This window comes from Python bivittatus, unplaced genomic scaffold, assembly GCF_059951505.1.
Source record: "Python bivittatus isolate LINGU-HERP-01145 unplaced genomic scaffold, Pbiv_v1 ctg000840_np1212, whole genome shotgun sequence".
In the NCBI taxonomy this organism is placed as follows: Eukaryota; Metazoa; Chordata; class Lepidosauria; order Squamata; family Pythonidae; genus Python; species Python bivittatus.
In genome coordinates this window covers 35,444,398-35,461,762 of record NW_028277113.1, presented here as the reverse complement: position 1 = coordinate 35,461,762, position 17,365 = coordinate 35,444,398, and the positions used below count along the sequence as shown (strand labels likewise).

The following is a 17,365-nucleotide window of genomic DNA, read 5'->3' as shown; positions in this document are numbered from 1 at the left end:
CTTTTATAGGGAAGAGCCTTAAAAGGTGCGAAGAGAAACTCGCCCTCTAGGATTTCTTAGAAAAGCTAATTAGCTGGGATTCCAAGGCAGAGCGCTCGCCGGGGAAATTGACTAGGGAGCGTTCTAAGGTCAGCACCCTACTAAGCTGGGGTTTCCTGTGTTTGCCTTATCTGATATTGACTAATTGGAATGTAGATCCCTTCGGGTAAGAAATCTTCTTATGATTCGGTTTCGGTTTTTAAAGAATGTTGGCCCTTCTTGCTAGGTCTTTAGTTATTTAATTTTGGGCTAGGGTGGAGGACGCTTGATTCTTTTGTTCCGTGTTAATCTTTTTAGGTGAGCCCATTCTTACTATAATTTAATCAGATGCGTTGATTGCTGTTTAAGATAAGCAATGGTAGAATGAGACAAATGGGAAGCTTTGACTTCCCGCTAACATGGGGGGAAGAATTTGATGTCCTTCTCCACAGACAATGGCAAACTATATTGTTGCCAAGAAAGCCGCAGGGACATGTAGTCAACAGAGTCAAGCTTGACTTGAGGAAGCCTGGTAGGCAAGCCACCTGTGTTACATATACAGGTGTGTGCACACGCACAAACACACAAGCTGCTTGCTCATTCATTTTTGTAATCACACGCACACATACCGCAAAACTTAATTTCCTGGCAGACTTTACTAAACGAAAAACAATGCTGCTGATAACAAATGGACGTTTAGATGTAAAACTATACCATTCTCCTTTTTGTCCCGCCGGGATTCCTACAAAATCTCTCCCTCGCCCTCCCCGCCGCCAAGCTAAGGAAAGGAGGAACCGGGGCAGAGTAGCCTGGGTTGTTACCCTATAGCAGTGTTGTCCAAACTTGGCCACTTTAAGATGAATGGACTTCAACTCCCAGAATTCCCCAGCCAGCCATGGGATTCTGGGAGTTGAAGTCCGTTCATCTTAAAGTGGCCAAGTTTGGACAACACTGCCCTATAGCTAAGTAGAAGCTACAGTAGAGGAAAAACAATCGCCCGTGATGTTGCTGCGGGTGCTGCCACGCTTTCGGAGAGCGCCATTCCTACCCTTACGACCATCTCTCTCGCACGCATCCCGGTGTTGCAATGTAAACTGGGGCCGCGATTTCCTCGGCGCGTCTAGAGATGAACTTATAAGACCTATCCTTGTACTTGGAAAGCCGACTCCGGGAGGGCCTGTTGATCTCGGGGATCGGCTGGTCTCTGGTGCTGTGCTTTGGGGCCGCGTATGTCTGGTATTACTTCAGTACGACCGCAAAGCTAGGGTTCCTTCGCCTCCTGCTTCCCCCTCCCCCCGCAATCTCCGCCTTTTAAAAGTGGCCCGGGAAACCCACCCGGCGGTGGGCAGGAAGCGGGCAAGGCCAAACGAGTCATCGCCAGGCTCTGACCCACTTTGAAAGAGACAAGTTAAGTTATCCATCCTTACGTCACAGGCTACGTCTTGAGCACAAAAATCGGTTTGGAGATTTTGGCGTGTGAGGAAGCCCTGCGCTTTAGGAGAGAAAAGGCGAGGGACAATTTCCCTTCCTCACTTTAAATTAATAGAATGAAAATCGGTTTGCTTTTGTTTTTCCGATATAACCTGGTACCTCGGTGGTTGCGCAGGATACACTGCAGAGGGACCCAGCGCCAGCTTGTTGTGTGAAACTAACACACAAGCAGAAAATCTAAGATGAGGACTGAAGCAAATGGGGTATATCTTCCCTTCTTACTACAGTATTAACACTTTTGAAATGAGGCCCTTTCAGGATCATTCAAATACAGCAGCCTCTTCCGCAAATACCATGCAGATGTTGGGGATTGCAACTCGCAGGATTTCAGCCTGAGGAAATGGTAGCCGTTTTATTCAGAGGGCACCAGACAGGACAGCTTAAAAACTGTGTTCTTTTCTTGAAATATACATTCCTTTTGCTACATGAGAATAGTTCTGCTGTTCCTATGTAGCAAGCCAATGGGATAAATTATTATTTTTCATATGAATAGTGCTATCTTTGCCATCTTTATTTTTTCTCAACTCTTTTGCTGGGTAAGATGAATGGTTGTGTGAACGCTGAGGAGCACTGTTGACCATGCTGACTAAGTCTCATAGAAATCATAGTAAAAAAAATATTTGAACTTGCCTACCCTTCATTTTGTCAAAAATTTTGCTATTTGGAATGAGGGTAGGCAAATTGCAACACATCTGGGAACAAGGGCATCCATGGGGGAGAGACTCAAAAAAGTCAAGATGGCAAACACAACCATGTAATTGTAGCCACCATCTTGACTCTCTGGATCCCTCCCACCCCAGGAAATGTTCACCTGGAGAACATGAAATTACCTTATTTAAGCCAATATTCCATTTCCTTCTAAAATTAAGACAGTCTGGACCTGCACACTAGATGACTCTACCCAAGAACAGTAGCCAATTAAATGTGTCCAAGTAGCCCCTAGGGAAGGCATTATGACCATATCTCTCATCTGTCAGTGGCTGTGACAGTATCTCTGAGCCTAGGAGATGTATATGACCATCACAGTTGCTAACTATTGATAAAGTTAGCCTTCGTATAGTCTTTTTCCAATCCATCGTCCTCCAATCTAGTTTTCTGTGGGCCTCAAAAATTGGGTAGCATTCCATGGTTACTGAGCCCGGCAGTTTTCACTGGCCAAGTTTACTGTACTCTGTGGGGACTTGTGGTTCACAGTCAGGTAGATGTGGTCAGGCTGAGATTTTTGTCAAATTATCCAAACAAGACAAAAGAAGATCAGGCCAATCATCTGTTCAGTGAGGTCAAGAAAATTTGTGGTGCTGGACAGCTCCCAGTGGGTCCTGCTAACTGCAATCCTCCTTGACTGACTGACTGACTGACTGATTAATCTGCCCAGCTCAAAATGAATGTGGGCAGCACACAAGTTAAAAACACACCCAGTGCAATAAAAGAGAAAAAGAAGGCGATTACCCATAGACCAGTGTAGCCAGTACATTTGTGCCATTCCCACAGGCGGCACATATTCCCCAGCACAGTGCCTGGAAAAAAAACAGGTCTTCAGGGCCTATTTAGAGGACAGCAAGGTCAGAGCTACTCGAAGGCCCCTTCCCATCCAAACCCCATCAGCCTTAGGCTTAGGATAAGTCCTCAGCCTCCTCAGTTGATGCAGGGTTGATATACAAACTGGGTATCATCAACATTGATGATACTGACCCTGTGCTGATGGATGACCTCACCCGGTGGCTTCAAGCAGATGTTAAACAGGAGGGGCAAGAGTGCAGATCAAGAGCCTTAGGTTCAACTTCTCCCCGCCCCACCCATCCCCTCCACACTGGAAAAATACCATGACTGATGGTATAAAAGGCTGCTGAAAGGTCAAGAACCAGGCTCCCATCCCATCTCTGCTAGAGGTCATCAGTAAGCATAATGAAGCTTGAAACCTGACTGAAAGGAGTCCAGATAATGTGCTTCCTCCAGGACTTTCTGAAGTTGCAATCCAACTACCTCCTCAACAACCTTCCTCCAAAAAGTTTGCATTAAAATTATAGGAGAATGCAGAAGGCATCTGGATTTTTATGTAGGTTGCAGAATGTGCACTGTAATTGGCTTAAATTACAAACACACATACTCTGCATAAACCCCTCTTCCCTTCATCTTTCTTGTAGGAGCTGCTTGACTTTTGCCTGTGAGGATGGCTCCAACTTTGCTCCCTACCAGTGTTTCTGAGAGGCTTAAAGATTATAGCCTGCTGCAAATATCATTTTGCTCCCATACAAAAACATTGACTGATTGGGATACAGACACACTGAGAGGCCAGGAGAGGGAGGAACTGGCAACAGCAGGCAGATTAACAAGAGAAGGACAGAACAATGAACATGGAATTCTGGGTGCACAGGCTGTTGTGCTATTCTCAGCCTGAAGCTTACTTCCACCATGTCCAAATAGAACTGATCCTTAGTTAGTAAGGGAGGGTTGCCAACCTTATTCCACTGCAGGTATTACTTTACAGCAGTGTTTCTCAACCTTGACAACTTTAAGATGTGTGGACTTCAATTCTCAGAATTCTGGCTGGCTGGGGAATTCTGGGAGTTGAAGTCCACACATCTTAAAGTTGCCAAGGTTGAGAAAAACTGCTTCACAGTATTAATATTGCATTTTTCAGTGAGAGTTGAGAGTACCTCATCACCTGCATCAAAATCAGCTGCAGCATGGGCCCCAGTGGCAAGCATGTGACTACAACAAGGAAGTCAGCCCTCTTTCTGTTCTTATCTATATGGCTCCAGATGATTTAGTTTGGGCTACAGCAAAAGATTTGGCAGATTAAAGACATACATACATCTGTGCAAAATACATGTTTTTATTCCTTGTTCTGAATCTTTTGGCAAATCAAAATATATAAACTGAAGCAGCTTCCAGATACATGGATCTTCACATCCAAGAATACTCAAATGAACAGTTCTAATAAACAGTGCTCTTTGTTTGTTTTTAAAGGTGTGTGGTTTTTAACTATCGAGGAACTGCTGGTGAAAATCTTTTGGTAAGAATTGCTCTTAAATAAAGTAAGAACACTGAGCAAATATAATGTAGTGAGCATAACCAGAAGAATGTAACAATTCCTTTAAGCGTTGAAAAACTTAATTCCTTGGTGGCCATTCTTATAGTACAAAAAAGGAATAGAAATAGTGCCACTGAAATAACAAATCTGTATCACTTAATCACTTATTCATCCTTCATGTTTTAACTGCATTGCTAAAGAGAATAGAGTTAAAACCTGAAGGATGAAGAAGCGATTAAGCCACAAATTTATCATCAGGTCCATACAGAACATTGCCAAAATTGGAGAGAAAAATTCAGGTTTCCGAGTTTGTGAATTAAATTGAAGCAGGAATTCCATTTAATACTGAGTTAAATTTCTATGAAGCATTTCTATGAAGAAGGCAAAAACCACTCCTCTCAAACACTGCATTCTTGTAGGCTGCATCTGCTGATATTAATGTGTAATACAAAGTGTAAGACCTGGTAATTGTCAAAATATGGGGCAGGAGAAAACAGTGGTGAAATAGAACTGGTGTCCAGGACTGCCATTTTCAGCTAGCTGCCAAGCTCCAAATGAATGAAGGGAACCCTCCCTTGTCTCTGCCTTTCCTAATGTTTTCATTTCCTTGCTTACTGCCCAAGAAGGAAAGGACAGAAAGCAAAGGTTCCTTATCACTGCCACCGATTAACTACTTATCCAAGGAACAGCAGCTGCTGTTGCCTACTTTCTTCAGGGGAATGATATAGACAGCCCAGGCCCTAGGTCACCCATGGAGAGAGGAGTTGCCCTTCTGCTTCATTCACTCACCAACCCAAGCAGGTGAGATGCAACAGCTATTCCTCATGCCTTTGCCTACTCTCTTCCTGGGGACTGGTACTTATGAGACCAATGAACAGGGAGTGCTGCTGCTAGTCCCTTCACATTGCTTGCTCACCTACCTGCTAGTTCTCTCTGCAATTAACAAGAAGATGAAGGAGAAACAACCGCAGCCAAGGAGGAAACCCACCAGAGGGCAAGAGAAATCTACCAAAGGCATCTAGGTCACAGCATTCCCTAAACCCTTGTTTTTACTGAACTGCTGTCTATTCTGAGAGCCCATCAGCTAGCAGAACAAGGCATGAATGATATAAATAAAATTTATGTTTCAGCCTTTGAAGTCGATCTGTGGAAAACGCAAGAATCAGCAGAAGAGAGCCCTCTAGGTTCTCAGGCCAGTGAGCAAGCATTTTTAGGCAACAGGGAGGATTTGAGGTATTTTCTTCCTTATTTCCTTTCATCATCTCTCCATGTGCCATGGTCATGCAGATTTATTATATTGTTCCTATCTCTGCAGGCCATCAGGAGCTCTGAACTAAGCTTGGAGGAATTCCCTTGTTTGTAAGGTAAATGAGGATGAAAATAGGACAGGGCTCTGGCAGTGATATCACTCCACGTCATATTTGTTGTTTTGAAGAACTTTACTTGTACTGTACCTTAGATTTCAAATTACCTTGCTAAATCAGAGTTGTAGGAGTTTCCATTGCAGACTTGAACATTTTCTCTGTTTTCTTGACAGCATTGTATTACATTATTTGAAAACTTTAATTTCTAGTATGTAGGGCAAAAATACAGCAGCTGGATCTCCTCCAAACATTGCCAAAATATTATGACCAATATTATTTAATATTTAATGTAGTGGCTAGAAAGCTTATTAAATGCATGGGGGATAATCATATGAACTATGTTTAAGTTTAATACAATTTAAATTCAATCAGAAGACCCAATTTTTTTGACAGTTGCCCTCAGCAAACCACATAAAAGCTAAGTGGTCTTGGTTTAAAAGGACTGCATGCTCCTAGAGAATTATATTTAGAGCAGGCAAGATGTGCGCATAGTTTTGCTCAGGCTAGCAGAACAATGCCAGGAATCCATAATATCTGAAGCCCAGTGAGTTGCTGTGAGCATTTAGTTTTGCAGCATACCAACCGCTATATAAATATATGTTTTAAAAATATGGGAGGGGTGGAAACCTAGCAAGTGCCAAAATGATACAAGCACACTGGTAACCAAAAGCATCACATCGGAAACTGCATGTCTAACTTCAGATAAATGTGTTTGGATCAGTCCCTGTAATGCGTGAGGATTGGGGCAGCAATTGCTATGGGAAGAGGGATTTCTTTTATATTGTGGATCATGATAATTTTAAGATTAAAATTAACATGTTGAATAATGCCTAGAAATTAATTGGGAATGAATGTGGAGTTCTTAGCAGAAATGAGTTCCGTTCCCATTTGCTTGCTCTTGATCTGAGATGTTAGTAGAGATTTTAGAGGTATCCCTGTGTAGAGCATAGTTATCTAGCCTAGAAATTGTGGAATGTTGCATATATCATAGTGACTGGGTGCCTTGTCTCTGGAAATGGTTATAGATGGTGAACCAAACTTCAGAATATACGCTGACAAAAGGCAGTCACAAAAATTGTCATGATCAATTTCCACTGGTGGAATTAAATACCAAGAAATTAATCTAGAGAAGAAACAAAGATTATAAATTGGCTCTTGAGAATGTTAATGGTGCTTTGTCTGGAATGAGCTTTCCTATCTTGTGTTTCATTAGAAACATCTTTCTTCCTTTAAAAACAAAAATCTCATCCCCAAAGTGGGTCACCTTTAGGAACAGCGTAGAATGATGTGGCAGATTATACCTGCTTTTTACTATATGATATGGATTTCTGGATCCAATCTACTGAATCAATGCAAGCCTTTTGTTGAGTTCCAAATTTCAAGACTGGCATCATCATAATCAATGAACAATATTAAAACGTTAGCACTGTAGTGTCAACTAACATGACTGGCATTGTTTTGCCATTGAATCTGTCTCATAAGTACATCTGCTAGTTCAAATATTCAGGATAGCTACAAATGCTTTGTGAGATAATTTTTTTCAGACATCTGTTTCTCTTCTGTTTGTAGCATGCTTCTTTTAAACTATTCGGGCAAAACTGGCAAAAAAACACCATTAAAACAGCTGTAGTTTTTTCAGCAGGATGGAATGCTTTTGAATCTGCAAACTCACTGGAAAAAACAGTAAATTGGCTTATTTTTAATTATTATTTAACCAACTGTCTGAAGTCTTCAGTTACTAGGTAAGTGAAATCCAAGTGCATTTTGAAAAATGCATGTTAGCATGAAATTCAAGTCCACTGAAAACTGTTAGGTAAAGGACCAACTTCACCTAGATCAGCCTGCCTATACTCTTAGATTAGTGTCTATTGTTCTGTCCATGTACAAGAACAATTATGTTGGAAGCCAGGAAACAAATGTCCTTTCTGATAGTAGCCCAATATTTGCAGAACTTGCTTTTGCTAGGGAAACAACTGTGAGAAATCTCTAATTTTCAAGATCTTAACATCTGTATGTTAAGGCAGAAGCTGAAATGATGGTTTGACTAAAGCCACCTAAAGAATTCATTTAGCCCAATATTTGCAGAACTTGGTTCCAATAGAGATATGCCAGGCTTAATCTCTGCAGGTCTTTAAGTAATCTCTAAACTGCTGCTCATTACTGGGTTTACTTTGAAGGATTTTATCAGCTTTACATATGTATAGTCTGTATGTATGTATGTTTCTTTGTTACTTGGAATAGCATTGCCCCAAGATGTTATTAATGTTCCTAGAGAAATATTAGTCATAAAGTGTATATCCAGATGAGATGAACTTTCTTCTTACCATTCCGGGTAAAATATATGAATTGATTTATTTCCTTACATTATGTACCACCAATGGCTTCCAAATATAATTTATGTTTGATTGATTATATGACATCAGTCACTGTCAACTCCTAGCAATGACATTGACAGATTTTCAATAACTGTCAACATAGTTTCAGTAACTGTCCCCAACCTGGTCCTTCAGGTCTTCTAAGGGTATACCCATCACTGCTGGAATTCAGTCCATCCATCTTGCTGCTGGTCATCCTGTTCTTCTCTTTCTTTATGCCCTTCCCAGCATCGGAGCCATATATAGATATATTGCGTGTGTGTGTGTGTGTGTGTGTGTGTGTATACTTAAAAACTGTATGCAGTCTCATATGCTGCAGTAATTTCAGCATGAGTAACCAGAGAATGCCTGATTCAAGCCTCAGTTCAAAAATGAATTCTTTAGGTGGCTTTAGTCAAACCATCATTTCAGCTTCTGCCTTAACATACAGATGTTAAGCTTTTGAAAATTAGAGATTTCTCACAGTTGTTTCCCTAGCAAAAGGAAACAATTTTTGGAGGGAAGAACCAGTTTTAGTCTCATAACTTAATTTCTTATTCTTCATGATATGGGAGGGATCAAAACTTTTATCTTCAAGAATATTAACCTTTGTGAAATGTTCCTAGTCTTCAACATTGGAAAAATGCTGCTGTCCACCAGAGTTTCAATACATACCATGGATGTTTTAACTTGTTTCGGTATTACATTAACCCCTGAGAGTTGTACTTTTTGCAGCAGGATAAAAACGTAATACATACATAAATGCATATGCAACAAAATAAACACATCTCATCAAGCCATGTAGGGAAATTACAAATACTATTCCTTTCTTCATGTTGCTTCAGAGCTCAATCTTTATTTTAGATTGCATCTTAAATGAATATACAGTATGTAAAACATAGAAACAAACAAACCTAGAGCACAGCTCAAATTTTATGAAACTGCTGAGGATGAACAATTGGTGGAAAAGCACAGTTTATGTCTTTCTGGCCAACTTGCAGTTCATCTTTGGCTATCTAATGTGTTTTCTCCTGAAAGAAATGGCAAAAAGAAAACACTTCTCATTTTCTTGGAAACTAGCATTATGGAGTCATTTCCTTTTCCTCTTTTCACATAAAGTAAATTAGACTTAGGGTGTTATCCAGAATGGTTAGGCTCACATTCCTTTTGTTGTATAACTCGGGCCCAATTTTTATTGCAGCTACATGGAAACCTAAATCATATGAGCACCTGTTTTAACAATTAGTCTCTTTGGAAACTATGCCCATGTGGTTCTTAATACATTGAACCACATAAATGATTGATAATCATTTTTTTTAACTAGCATTATCTGCATGCTAGTTGGATTCTATATTAAATTAAGCCTTTATTGAATTTGTCCAGATTGCACAATATACTAAAGTATAAGCAGCAGTTTACAAACAAGACTATTCTAAACATAACCACCACCAACCCCCTTTCCCAACATTATAGTGTAATACAGGGTGGCCACTGAGCTATTTATCCTTGATCTGATTTACATAGGTGCCACTTTATGCCACAGAGAATAATATCATGTTTCAGGCATCCAATAAGATTATAACCTCGAGCTGAATTGAGCCAAAGATATAAAACTTTCAGTCACTATAATTTTATTTTTTCATGTATTTGCACAACATGCTAATCCATGATTTACTTACAAAATTAACATTATTGCCTGAATTCATTGGCCACAAAGGCTGGGACCTTGAGCCACAAGCTAGCCAACCACTTTTTAAACTAGAACATTGTGCAAATTCACATCTGTTTGATGACTTTTAATTTAGTTTCTCTATTTTTTTATAGACACCAGCGAGTATTTGATAAGCTATTTAACATGAATCTTATAATGAAGGTATGAGGTGAATCATTTGTTTCTCAACTTTATTTTTTTATTAATACAGATGTAAGTTCTTAACTTGAATTATATATTTCAGGCTAAGACTATTAGGGAACTTGATAAACAGCTTACCACAGTCATGTTTGGCTATCCTACAGTTGAAGATTACTATGAAGATGCCAGCCCACGACATAAACTGAAGAAAATTGGAATTCCAGTGTTGTGCTTAAATTCTCTGGATGATGCATTCTCACCAGATCATGGCAAGTTTTATTTTTTGTTCTCTTATGATGATGCTCTTGATTGATCTTAAATTGACTGTCCCTTAGAAATAAATTTGCATTGTATCTAATTTGCATTGTATAATTTAAAAGGCATTATAGAGTAAGGCAGCAGTGCAAAAGGATTCTGGTGTTCCATCACAAAGATTGCCAAATGTTTCAATTAAAAGTACTTTATTGTTTATAGGCTGTAGTTTATAGGTTTATTAAAAAAGAGGGATTTTTATATAACTTCTCAGGATCCAGTTTTCGATCCAGATGCAAAGAAGCCAGTTGTTATCCCCAAGCTCTAGTCCTATTATCCAAAAGAGTGCCTACATGTTGTATATTTTATCTAAAATACTGATAAATTACTTCTGTTATGACCAGCACTTACTTTTTATTAACCAGTATCCTACACACAAACCAGAACTGCACTTAAATAAATCATTAAGTTCCAGTACTTGCAAGATAATTTTAAGAGAATATCAGAATGGAATCTTACTCTTTTTCTCTCCACACCATCCTGTTTTGTTTCTTCAGCGATCCCAGTAGAAATTGCAAAACAAAACCCTAACATAGCTTTGATCCTTGCTTCCTATGGAGGCCATTATGGTTTTCTGGAAGGACGGTGGCCAAGAAAGTGTACGTACATGGACAGAATCTTCAAACAGTTTATTCAAGCTGTCTTTGAGGATGGGAGCAAAATTATTACTCTCTAGCAATTTATCCGAATGATGGTTGCAGCCCAGTGTCATATTATCCTCAGCGTGGTTAAGCTTAATGCACATACTTAGCAAATAAATTAACCAGCAAATGGAGAAAATCCATGATTTGAAGCAAAATACAATTTTGTTTAAATATTTCTGCAGTATTATTGTTTTTGTTTCATAACCCTTTTTAAAAATCACTAAATTAAAAGCACCCTGCACATATAAAATTGCACTTATCTAAAATAATTAGATATTACTCAGGTGTTTTAATTTAAATAATTCAAATGTAGGAATCAGGCATTTGATTACTTGTTCTAATGCACTTTATGTTCACAAATATGAGAGAGTACAGGAACAGCTTCTGTATGGGCACTGGCTATGGCTAGAAAATGCTAAATATACATTTTAAAAAGTAATAACAATAGCAGTTCAAGAAGCCATAAATTGTAGTCATTAACTGATTTTTGCATCTGTTATACAATTACATTCTTAACTCTGTTTAAAGCTTTCATTTAAGCTGTTGTTCTATGTGTCTTATTTTTAAAATTGTTATTAAATTATAACATTTATATTTATACCAGGTATTTTATCTTAAACTGCAGAATGGAAATAAACTGCTTTAAAAAAAACACAAAATAACTAATTCTTGGTTATTATAATTCTTGATTTTAACATTTATCTTGTTGTGTGTGATCTTGATAGGTAAAATATGGTTTATATGAGGACAGTTTAGCTTTTCTTTAGATAATAGTTGACAGGAACAAACCGGTGCTGTAAATTGTGCATTTACCTCAATTTGACCCTCACTGGATTTTTTCCAGTTCTCACTCCTTATGTCAAGGAGAATAGAACAAACTACAAAGTACTTTCAACACCTTCAGAAAAAAAATAGGTGATTCTTTACAGTTTTAGGAGGTCACTGAAGCTAACTGCACAGTTGCTTCCTCCCAAAATGGTTCTGTAATGCTCTATGAGTAAAGAACCTGACACTGATCTGAGCAGCTGTGTAAAAACTGAATGGGGAGTTAACTGTGGATGAATTAGATCCCTTTCCCCATCCCCACATATCTCTACATCCATCATCCTAATGAAAATGCTCAAAAACTGGTCATATTATTGTCTTTTCCATTGTAAAAGACAAAACTTAGGTGAAGATAAAAACGGAATGTACAGTAGTTGTAAAATCAAGCAGGGATTTGGAGTTATGATTTCCTAAAGTGAGTTATAAATAACTTGAACAAGGGTGATAATAATAAATGTACAGTTGCTGGAAATTTCCATTCATCCAGAACACTGCATGAAAAGTGCTTTTAAAGCAGATTTTTCAAAAGGGAGTTTTACAAGGTATTGTCCTGTTAACAATGTCATGGAATTTTTGCCAAAGAAAGGAGCACAATGCTGAGGAGAAGAACCATGTTTATTGCAATGATCATTGGGTGCTGGCTTTCCAAGAAACAAGGATCCCGAACAACAGAAAAGAAGAGATTCTTGTACATTGGGGTTGAGAGGCGGGAAATCCTTGGGATCTGATTAGCGGGTGAGTTTTGGATAGGTGTTAAACAGGGGACAAGTGCTTTTCTGTGGTGAAACAAAAAACATGCTTTTGTAAGAAGGCAACCAAGCCAAAGACTCCATTATCAAGGAGAATGGAAGGTTAAGAAAAGCAGGTGCACAAGTTTAATAAAAATGGAATTCCTGCTGTTTCTCACCTGGTCAACAGAGGCTTCTTCACTGAGGCTGCCTCCTGGACAAACCCTTAAGCAAACAGGTGATGGCCCTCTCATTCCTTTAGTGTGATAGCGGAAACATGGCCATTCTTGGGTCATGTAATAGTCTGGGACTAGTCCTGTTTTACATGTGTAAGTGGTGGTGGGGGGAGCAGGAAACAGCAGAGGGAAATGGGGCAGAGTTTACAACAGGAGAGGCGGGGGCAGAAAGGCAGGGGGAGGGGGGGGAGAGTTTGCAGCTTTATTATTTTTCCATCACAATAGAATAGTTTAAAAAAATCAGAAGCAGAAGGCATCTGCTTGAAAGGCTTCCAGAAGAGATATTTTAAAATAGTCATAAGTACATTCCATTCAATGAGTCTCATTGCTGAACTGGCCCTTAAAATAAACAGATCATCTGTTATATGCCTACCACACACTGCTGCTTACATTTATTAGGTTGAATACACAGCATTCTTGTCTTAGAAGCATAACTGAAATCTGAGGTTTCAAAGTGAAAGAGTTGAATTTAAACTGGGATGCCAGCTTATTTTGGACTGGGGAAGAAATCCACTGGCAGCGCCCAAAGCAGCATTACAGTAAATCCCAAACTCAAATTTCTTCTCAGTATTGTCAGGTAAGATATATTAGAGGACTTTTATCAAAGAGATACTATAAATAGAAGTATTCTTAATTTCTTATTGTTTTTCAAGGAGTTACATATACTTTTAACAGAATTAGTATTGTAAAAGTCACCTTCATGGACAGTCCAAGAAGTGATTTTGGCAACAGCATGGAAGTGGCCTGCTGTGGTCTTTTTCCCAGAGGTTGTCAAGGGACGTGTCCTTTACCTTGAGCTCAATTCCTGGTGATTTCAGAGACATCCCCCCTAGTTCCCTTTGCAGTTCTCTAAATTCCTGGTGGGTGTCTCTCCCATCTGAATACTAGCCGGATCTGACCTCAGTTCGCTTTTTTGAGATCACTCACCTAGATAGGCAAGAACTGGTATTCTCTATTCTTAAGCTTCCAAGTTATGTGGTTTTTATCCTATCCAGCTTGCAGATAGAACTATTTACATCCCACTTTTGATTGTAACATTGTCCAATGTATCCAATACAGTGTGAACTTTCATTTTTATTATCACATTCATTTTTATCGTTCTGTCATTCTTCTTTCCATGTAGCCCGATCACTCCCAGGATCGGTATTTTACAGATAATACATATATTTCTCCAGATGTCTTCTCCTTGCGCTTTAGTAAAGCTTTCATTGCTTCTTCATCCAACCTTTTTGACTCTCATTCCTTGGAGGCTCGCAAACATTACTAGCACCAGGGAACCTTTTGTCTCTTGGATCTGGGGTGAAAAGCTGACTAAGGTTAATAGCCTTACATAAAAATGGAATCAGTTTCCCAAGTGCCATTCCTAATACAGTCAAAATGGCACAACCTGCACATAAAGGGAAGTGTCACTTTTTCGGAGGATTCTTAAAATCAGACTAGTAGACCTAGACTGTAAAACTCTGGAATAATATGTCATATTATATCATATTTATGGTGACCATATTTTCCTGGAGAATAAAGGACAATCCTGAAAAAGGGGCAAATCTGAAAGAGGTTCATAAGGATAAACAATTTTAATTGTTTATGTTTATAACTTTGCTTTACAAAGGAAAATTCAAGAGCAAAACCAAGACAAACTTTACAAAAATGCATATTCTAATAAAAATATCTAAAATCAAACTGTACAGTATACAAATAGTCCTTGGGTTACAATGGTGGTTGGGACTGGGATTGCCATTGCTAAGCAATGCAGACCGTATCACTTAGCAGCAACAACCCTGGCAGTCCCAACTGCCATCCTAACCCCAAGACACACAGGTTAAGCGGGAAGTGGCAGAAGTCCCAGGTAAAGATTATGGGGGTACCACCGGGGGCTGGGGGAGGTCCAGTGCAGGCCACACATGAGTTCAAGAAGGCCAGGGGATGGACGGCATGGCGTGAGCACAGGAAAGCTGGAGGATGGATGGCATGTTGTGAGTGCAAGAAGACTGGGGGACTTACCAGAGTGACTCGTAAACTTCCCTTCCAGCTTCCCCACTGACTTTGCTTGTGGGAAGCCGGCAGGAAAGGTAACAAATGGCAATCATGTGACTGTGGGACAATGCAACCATCTTAAGTGCAAGCCGGTTGCCAAGTGCCGAATCGTGATCACATGACTGCAGGGGTGCTGCAACAGCTTGAACTTTGAGGACCAGTCATGCCACTTGTTCAGCGCCATTGCAACTTTGAACAGTCGCTAAACAAGTGGTTGGTAAGTGAGGATTACCTGTACAGATAGTTTTTGCTTAACAATGGTGATTGTAAAGTGAAACATCATGTGATCACATTGCTTAGCAATGGCAATCCCAGCAATCCCCATTGCCATCGTTAAGTGAAGATTGTGGGTTGTTAAGCAAGGACCTCCTTGCAACTTCCTGCTGGCTTCCAACAAACAAAGTCAGTGGGGAAGCTGGCAGGAAGTCGCAAGTCCCAGGAGCTTGCAAGCAGACCCACGGGCAGGTAAGTGGCTGCTGCCAGACGGAGGAGAATGTGAGTGACTTACTGCCAGCAGGAAAGGTTGCAAATGATAATGGGACACTGCAACTGTCCTAAGTGCAAGCCAGTTGCCAAGCGCCCAGATTGTGATCATATGACTGTGGGGGTGCTGGAATGGCCAGAACCTGAGCACTGATCATAAATCCCCCTCATTCAGTGCCATAATAACTTCAGTCACTGAACAAGTGGTCATTAACTGAAGACTATCTGTATGTAAATTTATTTGGTCTAGCGGTTAAGGCTCCAACCTAGAAAGCAGGAGACTGTGAGTTCTAGTCCCCTCTTAGGCATGAAAGCCAGCTGGGTGACTGGGCCAGTCACTCTCTCTCAGCCCAACTCACCTCACAGGGTTGTTGTTGTGGGGAAAATAGGAGGAGGAAGGAGTGTTAGGTATGCTCTCCACTTTGAGTTATTTATAAAAATAATAAAGGCAGGATAAAAAAATCTTTAAAAAAAAGACAATTCAATTTCCATATTTTTCATATGAAGGACTATGCATAAAAGTTAAATAACCAAAATAAAGAACAAAAGCAAGTTTTTGAAAAATTAATAAATCTAAAGGACAGCTTTCTGAAATAAAGGATGTATGATCACTGTTACATATTACATCATATTGTAGAATTATTTGCATTTCTTTGCTGCCAACCAGGGTTCGACCCTTGCTTAGAAGTCACGTTAGCCCGAACCAGGAAGCTACTAAAATACTCCGAAGAAAACTGAGCATGCTCCGTAAGACACAAAATGCCGACGGCAAGAGTAGGAGGAGAGAACGAACAGGACTAGCATTAACTCGCTTAGAACTCTGCGCTTTTCCAGGCAACTACAATTGCCGCTTTTAGCCAATTGCGCATGCGCATCAGCTACCTTCGCTCCTTTCTCGGAAATCCGGTCTTGGCGTCATTCGTCCTTAAGGAGGAAAGCGAGTCTGTCAGGCGTCAGCTGGTAGCGTTCTCGGGCGGAACTTCGTTGGTGTTAAGAGCGAGATAAAAAGGCAACCGTTGCTACACTTCTGGCTCCTCAACGCAGAACTTCGGTAAAAGAATATTTGCCGAATTTAAAATCTGATGGATGCAGGTGTTGATCTTTCACTGTAAAATGAAAATGAAGCGTATCAATTTAAATAAAATTGGGCGTTTATGGTACGAATTTGGTTACCTTAATTTACAGTAAGAGTTATACAAGTAAACTTGAATAAACCCGGTGCTCTTCTTGTTTATTAGTAACTTGACAGTGTGTAAACCAACATTTTTATTCTATAACAATTATTGGGATCCCATGATTTCCCCAAAGAACAGAGAAAAGAAACAAGTCACAAATTTAAATCTGTTCATTTAACTTTTACCCACATTATCTGGATGATGATGATGATATATTAAACTTGCAATGCCGCCCGACCCTCAACGACTCTGGATCGTTTTTCCTCCCAAATTGGTAGGTTACGGTAACCTGTCGGAGAGGGTTGAGACTAGTGTCCACGCTATCCTGAGTTTTCGACTAAAATTTTCATTTGTTTTAGTTTCCACAGAGGTGAAACTCTAGGGAGTATACAGAGATGAGTCCATAAATGATGAACCGATATATTTCGGCTATGAGATCTCAGCAGCAAACATTTGGACTACTAGATGTCATCAGAGAGAGTTTTCTGTATGCTTTTTTTTGCCATCTAGCGGTCATCCGATTCTTTTGCAGTCCAGACTGAGGGCCCTGGGTAGATTCAACGTGGGAACCTTTTCCCATCGCTTGCGCGCGTGGTTTTCTAACTGATTTTCTCCTCGGCATCAAAGCAGAAGAGGCTTAACGGGGGGTGGCGAGATAAACGTGCTCTTTAGGGAATTGCAACGTTGTCTCCCGCCTCCCGATGCTTGTAAAAGGCTTGGGGCTTTAAAAACCGTCGGTCCATTCTTTCCCCGCATATGGGAGACCTTGAGCCCTGCAACTGAGAACCGGAAATCCACCTCGGAAGCGAATTTCG

The 17,365-nt window shown here is 40.0% G+C and overlaps 1 protein-coding gene and 1 long non-coding RNA gene across 2 annotated transcripts; one reads left to right on the top strand and one right to left on the bottom strand.

Annotated features, from left to right (window-relative positions):
- The first annotated feature begins 5,020 nt into the window (after positions 1 to 5,020).
- Positions 5,021 to 11,704, top strand: ABHD3 (abhydrolase domain containing 3, phospholipase). Its single transcript, XM_088130846.1, is given in 5 exon segments — positions 5,021 to 7,526; positions 7,529 to 7,649; positions 10,086 to 10,134; positions 10,217 to 10,382; positions 10,923 to 11,704. Coding segments are annotated over 5 exon segments (564 nt in total). The 5' UTR covers positions 5,021 to 7,477; the 3' UTR covers positions 11,102 to 11,704.
- Positions 8,786 to 12,834, bottom strand: LOC148213728 (uncharacterized). The gene is made up of 3 exons (XR_015794050.1): positions 12,802 to 12,834; positions 10,252 to 10,443; positions 8,786 to 9,292 (listed from the first exon to the last, which is right to left on the bottom strand). It is a non-coding gene; the product is annotated as an uncharacterized LOC148213728 (long non-coding RNA).
- Positions 12,835 to 17,365: the final 4,531 nt, after the last annotated feature.